This window comes from Nicotiana sylvestris, chromosome 10 (genome assembly GCF_000393655.2).
Source record: "Nicotiana sylvestris chromosome 10, ASM39365v2, whole genome shotgun sequence".
In the NCBI taxonomy this organism is placed as follows: Eukaryota; Viridiplantae; Streptophyta; class Magnoliopsida; order Solanales; family Solanaceae; genus Nicotiana; species Nicotiana sylvestris.
The window spans coordinates 44,683,577-44,694,083 of record NC_091066.1 but is presented as its reverse complement, the minus strand read 5'-3'; the positions used below and the strand labels follow the sequence as shown (position 1 = coordinate 44,694,083).

The following is a 10,507-nucleotide window of genomic DNA, read 5'->3' as shown; positions in this document are numbered from 1 at the left end:
TATTATTTAATTTAAAGACTTAAAAATGACTCTTAATGCTTAAAGGATTAAGATGAGTGTTATGTCGGCTGGCCTTGTCTTCACGAGAGGTGCCATCACGACCGGACCGGTTTGGGTCGTGACATTTACATTCACAAATGTCAACTTTTATAACAAACATGAAATAAATGTGAAGCAAATATTTTTGCACAGTAACCAAATAACAAAATAACAATATAAAAAGTACTTAGTACAAGATAGATAATGTCAAATCAAATGATTTGTTCTCACGTAAAACCACTAACTAAATCATAAAGGATAGTAATTTCAATGTGTAAGTACTTTAAGATCGCTCCTAATTCGAATTAATTTTCCTCAACTTCTAGAGTAAATATTATAAAATCAACTCTCCACAAGTCAAGCTTTTTACTGCCAGTAATTGACATCACTTTCTTCAAGAATGCTGCACAAGAAGTCACAAGAAAAAAAAAGAATTATACCTTTATAATAAAGTGAATTCTTTCCTCCTCTAAAACAATTGGAATACCAAAAATAATTACATTAATATGTTCTAAAAGAGAAACAAATTGATAATGAATGTAATACTAGCAATTGAAGAGAGAAAGAAACAGACAACATAAGCAATAATCCAAGAAAGTGAACGCAACCGCCCAAACCGAACAACAACTGAAATATTGCAATATCATAATGCAGTTGATGATATTTTTTTGGTTGTGGGGGGATGTGAGGAGAAGGGAGAAAATATAACTCCACCCGATGGAGGTTCTGCTAAATTTAAATAAATATAAACACGATCAGGCCTAAAAAGCTAAATACAAGTAAGCACACATAAAGCTACCTGCCCAAGAAAGGTTAAAACAAAATCTAAATGAGATAGCTCATTTTGGAGAATCTATTTACCTCTAAGATAATAATGAATTTTTTGCAACAAATGCTATATCAATAGTCAATAATGCACTTTCATATCAGAGTTCAGCATCGATTTTGTACTAGAAAAATGGTGTTCAATACAATACACAATTTCACCCTTTACCAAGGAAAAGAAAATGTTCAGCTATTCTCAATTCATCTTGCACTTAAGAAAACCATTCCCTACTCTTTTAGTTTTTATTTTTCTTCGAGACTGAGGCAAAAACAGGGTGGGAGAGGGGAGGGTTGAATTATAAAATATTAGTTTCCGTAAATTGTATACTGAGATGAAAAATAATGAATGTTATATAAGTTTTGCAAACTATAACATGAAGGGTTTCTCCCTTTGAAAAGAAGGAACAAGAACCTTGTAATTTTTTCAAACTTATCCGCTTCTTTTTCTTTGTGTCAACTTCACTAACTCCAGTCTTCTTGATTATGTTAACCTGAAAAGAAATATTAGATTAGTTACTCTGGTAGTTTACAAAATTTATAACTTAAAAAATTGTGAATACAAGATATAAAAAAATAGAACAAAGTCATATAAAACAGAACACTTTTATGGAACAAAGACCAAAACTTTCTATAGCATATTCATACTAATTAGCAGCAGTGAATATTATCTGGAGGAAGAAAGAATGTGCCCAAATATTATACACACTGCAGAGTGTGACATGATCAAATACAGAATACAACAATGAAAGCGTCTACCCTCTTCTGATAAATAGGCTTCACTCCATTAATTTATGGTAACTTATATATAGTATACCTTTATAAGGAGGATGCAATCAATTATTAATGAGCAGAATAAGTTGTGCCAATAAATTCAATCTTTAATCATATATTGAACAGGGAAAAGCAAACATGTGCAGAATGCTACCATGCTTTATGGCCTTTGTTACAAAACTAGGGGAACAATTCCACAAGAGCTCACTAACCCAGATATGGCTACGCATACAACGTGGTAGACATGAAAAAGATTTAGTTAAAATGAGTTTACGAACTCACCATCTTTGTGTGAACAAGTGAAACAGGTGATAGTGATTGTTGGTGATCGTCCATTGAGTTAGCAGAAACCTATAACAAAAGAGAAAGGTTGCTACAATTAAAAGAATACTAAATTACAAGATTATCTTAAATACAATAAATATTTGCTAAAAGGCACAATATTTTTTACTTGTTCATCACCAGATAATTTCTTAATTGAGCCAATAGTAATACCCAATGATTCTAGATATGCATGTATACCAAGCTTTACTTTATCGTTTATTTTTGCATCCATATCCTTTGATGCTTCTAACATTTTTCCCCCAACGCTTTTATTTATTCTTTTGCTTCAAATAACTTTTTCTCCGTCGCTTCTATTTCTTCTTTTGCTTCAGACAATTTTTCTTCCATTGCAATTCTCATAGCGGAGGTAGCTTTTTCAACTTCTATCTCAACCCTTCTATCAAAATCTCTTTGCTCAGCCTGGGATAGCTTATATGCAGGGCCATAAACAATACTTGGAGCTGCTCCTTTTCCTAAAGTTCGAACATTTCCATAAGTGTCTGGTCCCATAACCTGTGCATACACATCATTGGGAGCACTTCTAAGGACATTTAACTCGGGATACACCTTAGCAAGTTCATCCATTTCTTTCTTTTGGAAGGAAATGGTAAAGCAATACAAAGTTAATAAAATTTTATATTGGAAAGAAAGTAATTCATATTCATAAAGAATGGGAATTTACCATAGTTTCATCAGCTATCTCATTTACTAGTTGTTTATTCTTTCTCGTATGTGTTTCTTTGAATACATCGATACGACTTGATTTTACACCATTCTTCTTTGTCATATGTTTAAATAGTAAAAAATTTGTTGCCAATATATTCAAGAAAATTAGTATTGATATATAAATTGGAGAAAAGCTTATAGTAAATATGGTATACATCATCTACAATTTGAGAATGACTTTTTCTTCCTGATGTGTGTGGCATACTCAACTTCCTTCGACTTTCTTTGTTCCTTTCGCTCTTTTCCTAAAAACGTTACACGTAATTTTATATATTAGAGCTAATTCATGGCCAAACCTTAGACAAAAGAATAAAACTTTTAAAAGAAAAAAGAGAAAAGATAACAAGAATTACAGAGGAAAAGCATAAAAATATTTAAAGGAAAAAGTGTGATCCGCATAAGGAATGCGCTAATAGCATGTGCTAAGGGCAAGAGAAGAAGATGTTTGATGCTCGGAGAATACCATTGCTTCGTTAGAGCTCCAATAATGAACTAATGCACGCCATTGGTCTTCTTCTATCATGTTTGGATGTTTAGCTAAGCGCTCGATATTGTTGTTGTATGGCTCATAACCAATCATTTTTGCTTCATGCTTCCATTCTTTCCATTTAGATCCAACCTATATCATCAACATATGTATCATATCCTCAGTTGCATCAGTATTTTCCTGCAAACATCAACATATAACACATGTATACAAGCATAAAATCAATAAGCATCTTAGTATATAACCTTTTTCTTTAATTTTTTAAGCACCTTAATATGAGCCCATATCCTATTCTTGTACAGTTTAGGCACAAGCCTCCAATCTTTATGATTTAAAGGAGCGAAAATGCCATTTCGTTCTATAACTACAAGTTTTGAACTCAATCTAGCTGCATCAGGTCCAATAGCTTGACTAAGATTATTCAACTCAACATGTAAAATGCCACCATCTTTTCCCCATCCTGAGTGCATCATAGTAGGACCTCTAGGTCGCTTAGATTGCTCTTCATTAGCACTAGAGTCTACAATGACCAAATATAAAAAAGAGAGTCATCCATAACTAGTAAAACTCAATTAATTTTCCTTTTTCTTCTTTTAAATATTCACATATAAACACACCATTAATACCAAGGGATTAGAATAATATAGTGATAGAGGAAAAACTGTTGAAAATGAAGCATATATGTTTTTGGGAAAAGAAACTACAACAATACAGGTAGGTATAGTGATATGAATTCTTTCTTGGATAACGTATCTGCTAGACTATTAGGGCCTCAGCTAGATCCATTAACATCTCTTTCTTATTTCTTTTTTCCTTTTTTGGTTAAAAATAAGTAATTGTATATGACACTCTTAAATATAATTTAATTAATCCTGGACAGATTACATTGTAGTATATCCATAGTGTAAAGTACAACACTTCAATTATTAACAACCAGAAATAGTGGAGGGCAACACACAGACCAAGCGTGTTATACACTCAGTTGTACAGAATACATACCTAAGAAATTTTCTGTTTCATGTGAATCATTTCTTGATTTACCAGATCGGATAGCTTGTCCTTCATGTTGTGGCCAGTTTTGAGGTGGTTGAGGCATCACCGCACCGCCCATTTCTTCTTCTTGTTGCTCCGAAAAATCAGGCAGAAGCATTTCTTGACTGGAATTTTTATGTCTTTTTCTTGCCATCACAATAAAATTGCTCAAAAACTACAGTTCCTGCAAAATTGAAAAATATTTTCCACTATCCAGACGTATAAAATAATATCAAACTAGCAGGCCAAACAAAAAGACACATACACACATGAGATTTAAACAACTAAAAAGCATAATAAGAAATCTCAAACTCGATGATCTATGTTTAATAACAATCTTTACTAAAATAGTGACAAAAATAATAAAAGTAACTAAGATATGTCGTCTTCTTCATCATATGTTTCAATACTTTCCAAAGTAAGTGGGTCAATTTCTATTTCCGACACACCTTCTCTAACCCATTTAATAGCCTCTTCATTTTCAAATATAATATCATCTAGCTGTTGTTCGGGCCACAATTCCATGTGCTCTTCCATTTGCTCATTTACTGGTTTGTTTTCACCTAAATTATAACAACCTCTTGGTTTAATTTCCACTACAATCTGCCATTCTTTTGCTATTGGATGATGGACATAAAACACTTGTTGAGCTTGAGAAGCAAAGATGAAAGGTTCATTTGACGGATGCTGCCTTTTGTAGAGTAGCTGAGAAAAATTAACAAGAGTAAATCCATAATCATCTTCCACAATAAGACCCTTTTTGTTGTCCACCCATTCGCATCTAAATAGTATAAACTTGAGGTTTGCGATATAATACAACTCAATTATATCCGTGAGAATTCCATAAAAGGTGACTTCTGCTAATATAGGATTTCTGTCTCTTGCGCTTGCATAGCTCTGAGTGGTAGCCTTTACCATAACTCCACTATTTTGTGTTTTTAGCTTTGCATCACGAGACTTTGTTAAGTATCTAACTCCATTACTTATATATCCATTCATCCTTTTTGCTTGCTTTGATGGGCCAATAGCTAGATTTTGAATTTCTTCTGGTATTTGCTCACCTTCCATGTGTATCTTCTCAACCTATAAATAAGCAAGAACTAATTAAAAATTGATACTATATATAGTGTGTGTGTGTGTATATATATAAAAGCATTTAAGCTGGTTCACAGTTACATGTTTTCTAAACCATATGTGAAATTTTTCATTGTGAATTTGATCCACATCATGTCTCGATAGACGAGGATTTTGCTTCTTGATTTCTTTTATATGCTCACTACAAAAGTAAAACATATAAAAACTTAATAAAAGAAATTATAAATACTATTACTTAATAATTAATTATAAAGCAAAATATTATTGAATACTTACTCGCGGTATGGCGTTATGGTAGCAGAATTAAATAAAACATATCTGTGTGCTTGGGCATGAGTAATGTCATCAAGCATAAACCCCTCTATTTTAGTTGACTGACGACCCTCTTGATTTGGAATCTCATTATACAAACCATAATTTCTCAAAGGTCGATTTAACTTTGTCTCCACATCATGTAGATATCTTGAGCAGAATGTCATGCACTCTTCTATCCAATATCCCTCTGCAATTGAACCTTCTGGATGCCTTCTACTCATCACATAATTTTTAAGAGTAAGCAAGTACCTAAAATAATAAATAATATTATAGTTCAATATAATACTTCATAAGTACAATAAATAAGAATAACGAAATGATACCTTTCAAATGCCCACATTGAACGATATTGTGGAGGTCCACCAATCTTTGCTTCTTCAGCTAAATGGATGACTAGATGTTCCATGATATCGAAAAAAGATGGAGGAAATATTCTCTCCAAATGACAAAGAGTTATTGCAACTCGATCTTGGAGCTTTTCTAATTCACCTATGTTCATAACTGTTGAACAAATGCCCCTAAAAAATTATTTAATTCAATCATTGGCTTAAGGACATTCATTGGAAGGAGACCTCGCAAAGCAATAGGAAGGAGTTATTGCATTAAAATATGGCAGTCACGACTCTTCAATCCATGCACAATGCGTTGCCTAAGATCAACACAATATGATATATTTGAAGCATATCCATCTGGTACTTTCACATCTCTTAAAACTTGTAAGAGCATATCTTTTTGTACATTGCTCAAAGTGAAACATGCAGGAGGTAGATAGTATTTGCCATTAGCTCTTTTTTTAGGGTGCAAAGCCTTTCGAATCCCAATCTCTTGTAAATCCAAACGAGAATTCGGATTATCTTTTCCTTTCCCCTCAACATTTAGTAATGTCCAGAATATATTGTCAAATACATTCTTTTCAATATACATTGTGTCAAGATTATGACGAATCATGTTGTCTTTCCAGTAGTCTAACTCAAAAAATATGCTCTTTTTCTTCCATAAATATTGCAACATGGCATCGTCAACATGATCAGAATTCTTCCATTTTCTTTTATTGGATTTGGCCGATAGATGTTTTCCGAATTTATTTTTAATACCTTTCAATTGCTTAAAAACTTCAATACCTGACAAACATTTAGGTGCTGCCTCTAACTCCTTAAAACCATCAAACGAAACTTTATCTTTTCGAAACTTGTGCCCATGGGGTAACCAACGCCTGTGCGACATGAAGCAATATTTTCGCCCATATTTCAATCTCAAAAATTTAGTCTTGGTCAGACAACATGGACAAGCATATCTTGTTTTCACACCATATCCTGATAAGTTACCTAGTGCTGGAAAATCACTGACTGTCCAAAGCAATGAAGCACACATTTGAAACATATGATTCTTTGACGCATCATAAGTTTCAACACCAACCACAATTCTTTTAACTCATCAATTAACGGTCATAGATATATATCAATATCATTTCCTGGTGCATGAGGGCCATCAATAATCATTGATAATATCATGTATGGTTGCTTCATGCACAACCAAGGTGACAAGTTATATGGAACCAAGACAACTGGCCATGTGCTATGTGAGATATACATAGACTTGAATGGATTAAATCCATCTGAAGCCAACCCAAGTCTAACATTTCGAGGATCTTGAGAAAAATCTTGATGCGATTCATCAAATTTTCTCCAGGCAATACTATCAGCAGGATGCCGCATTACCCCATCTTTAGTGCGACCTTCCGCATGCCATCTCATATCGGTAGATGTTTTAGATGACATGAATAATCTTTGAAGCCTCGATATCAATGGGAAGTATCTAAACACCTTTGCTGGAATTTTTGAGGTTTCCAAACTACCAGATTCACCAACAAATTATTTGTATCTTGGAGCTTTGCAAAACTTACAATCAGTTCGATCTTTTGTGTCACTCGAATAAATCATACAATCATTTGGACACACATGTATTTTTTGTATTCGAGTCCTAAATCTTTAATAATTTTTTTTGCATCATTAAAGGACTTAGGTAATATTTCACCTTCAGGAAACACATCTTTTAACAACTCTAACAACATGGAAAATGAATTATTACTCCACCCATTGAGACACTTTAAATGTAATAGACGAACAAGAAAAGAAAGAAGTGAATATTTGCTTCCAGGATATAATTCACGCTCAGCTTCTTTCATTAAGTTAAAATTTTTTTCAGTTTTCTTATCAAATCCCACATTATGTTCATTTGACCCACCAAAACTATCACCATGAGTGTCCATATTAATAAAGTCACTAGTAGGAGGAATCTAAAAGCATCATGTACCAAGTCTTGTATGTCATCACCTCTATATAATCTATCAACAGACATTGATGAAGATGATGCCTCACCTTGAAAAATCCAATTAACATAACTAGGTAGAAATCCATCAACCACAATATGTTCAACAATCAACTCTTTCAAGATAAATTTCATATTACGACACTTCCGATATGGACACAAGATTTCAGATGCATTAGGCCTATCCTATGAAGCAAAATGAAGAAACTTTTTGGCTCCATTCTCATATAGAGGATCATTCCTATTCAATATGTTTATCCAACTCTTATCCATTAAGAATAACCTATACATATAGCAAAAAAATCAACTAAAAAAGAGTACTTATTGATAGAAACTAGAAAGATTATAGCACAGACTATATGTATAGACAACAAAAACTTTTACTTGATAAAAATTAATATAAATATATTTATTAAAAACAACAAAACGAGGTACTCCTCACAAAGATTAACACCAAACCTTCTCTCTCTCACACACACCAAAAGAAATACAAGATCCAATTTTTTCAACCAAAGCGGACAACAAAAAGAATAACCAATATGTTACTATACAATAATCAACCCTTTAATCACCAAGAAACCAATAATTTAACTGAACTCAATAATCTACCATTAAATAGTGAAAATCTTATATCCAACTTTATCAATGTAATAAATAACAAACGTCCAGAAATACACTGTTTGACCACCAAAAAATCAAAATCAATCTACCAATCAATACCTAAAAGAGAAAATTCTTAACCCAAATCCGAACAATTAAGAAAAAGAAAGAAATCTGTTAACCCAAATCCGAACAACTAAGAATAAGGAAAAATATATGTTAACTAAATTGGGTACCTTGAATTTATAGCAAACAAGCTTTGTGGATCTCAGCAGAAAAAGCCTTAGCGATTTTCGTCTCCAAGTATCTATTATAGCACAGTAGAATGCAAAAAATTAGGTCTTTTTGTAGAATTCTAACTAAGGAAGGAAAACTATATTTTTTAGAATTGGGAGGAGGGAAGCAAAATTCTTACCGCCAAAATCTTTTCCTTCTAAATCTCCAATACTTTCCATACATAGCTCCTTTTGAGTCTTGGGGTGGAGGGAGCGGACTTGAGAAATTTTGTCAAACCCAATTTGAGATTTTGAGCCAAAATTGATTTTGAGAGAAGAGAGGGGATGAGTCCTGGTGCTTCTAAGGCTTACGGCTTAGCTTTCTCAATTGTCTATTGGTTCCTTGATTTCATATATATTTTTGTTTTATTTTAAATATTTCATATTTAAATTTAACATCTAAAAAGTTGTAGTAATAATAATATTTTGTTTGAATAAACATTAATATTTTAATTAAAAGCTTTAAATCGGCAATTTTTTTTAAAAGGCAAGGCATATGACGCGTGGGCATTTCACTTAATATCGGGGGGAGGCGTAAGCCTTATGAATCTTTAAATTTTTTAGTTCAAAAAATCAAAAAAAGTATATATATATATATATATATATATATATATATATATATATATATATATATATATATATATATATATACATAAAAATATAGAAAGTACATTAAAAGTTTAAGAAAATCATAGGATTAAGGAAACTGATAAAAAAAAAATATCTAACATGTTTTACAAGTATAAACAATGCAATAGTGTTAAAATTGTTATCAAACTACATATATTTGATTACTTCCCTAACAGCTTGTTTGGATGGTTGTTACGCATCGTGTCATAATGTATCGTATCGTAATGTATCGTATTGTACTGTATCGTTTGATAAAACAATGTTTGGATAGATTGTGTCATTTGTCATCGTTTCATGATATCACGCACCAGCAATATGAAGAATAAACTTGTAATATTATAAAGAAAAATTATGATACAGGGTGTATTATATTACAATATAAAAAGATAGGGTAAATGATAAAATAAAATTATTTAATAATAATAAAGGGTGAGATTGAGAGAAAAAGACAAGGTAACAACGCAACCACACCAAATCGGTTGTTACATAAAGTGACACATTTCGTCATTATGTATCGACGAATTTAACAATACGATACAATAAAATTTAAGTAACAATCAAAACAAACATCGTATTTAAAGTAATAACATGATACAATACAATGGATAACAACCATCCAAACAAGCTGTAAAAGGCTAGAAGTTACAAATTAAATTATTCTCAAATTACACATTTAATTACCTTCCTTAATAATCAATAAACTTTATCAATATTATAATTCAAAATATTACCCCTTCAGAAATAAATACAAAGCATTAAAGTCTCTTTTGGTAGAAAAAAAACTAAGAAATAAAAATTAATAGCGAGTGAATATATATAGTTTGACTATCTATATATTCAGAGAAAATGTTCAAATAATATTAACCCTCACGATGTTCTCACTTAGTGAATATACAATACTATGACTCGTTATTTGAGTTAAGATCATTCATTTGTTAATGTATTTTGAGGGTCAGCACTATTAATCAGAAAATTGAATAGTTGATTTACCTAGTACTTATTGAGCGAGCGCAAACGCTGAGCAATAGGCGTGTAGGATGCATAATCTTATGTTTGGGGT

The 10,507-nt window shown here is 32.0% G+C and overlaps 2 protein-coding genes across 3 annotated transcripts; both read right to left on the bottom strand.

The window, feature by feature from the left end:
* Positions 1-251: 251 nt before the first annotated feature.
* Positions 252-4,415, bottom strand: LOC104248117 (uncharacterized). The gene is made up of 7 exons (XM_070160822.1): positions 4,172-4,415; positions 3,149-3,304; positions 2,841-2,930; positions 2,087-2,472; positions 1,918-1,986; positions 1,277-1,355; positions 252-442 (listed from the first exon to the last, which is right to left on the bottom strand). Exons 4-7 carry the CDS (start codon positions 2,210-2,212, stop codon positions 345-347), a joined length of 372 nt encoding a protein of 123 aa, XP_070016923.1. The 5' UTR covers positions 2,213-2,472; positions 2,841-2,930; positions 3,149-3,304; positions 4,172-4,415; the 3' UTR covers positions 252-344.
* A 64-nt stretch (positions 4,416-4,479) lies between these two features.
* On the bottom strand, positions 4,480-8,769 carry LOC104248116 (uncharacterized). 2 transcript variants are annotated; one of them, XM_009804307.2, is made up of 4 exons: positions 5,938-8,769; positions 5,576-5,863; positions 5,381-5,480; positions 4,480-5,287 (listed from the first exon to the last, which is right to left on the bottom strand). In XM_009804307.2, the coding sequence occupies exons 1-4, from the start codon at positions 6,111-6,113 to the stop codon at positions 4,577-4,579; spliced, it is 1,275 nt and encodes a 424-aa protein (XP_009802609.1). In that variant the 5' UTR covers positions 6,114-8,769; the 3' UTR covers positions 4,480-4,576. The 2 variants fall into 2 exon arrangements, with proteins under 2 accessions (XP_009802609.1, XP_009802610.1); XM_009804308.2 differs by having other exon boundaries at positions 5,576-5,827.
* Positions 8,770-10,507: the final 1,738 nt, after the last annotated feature.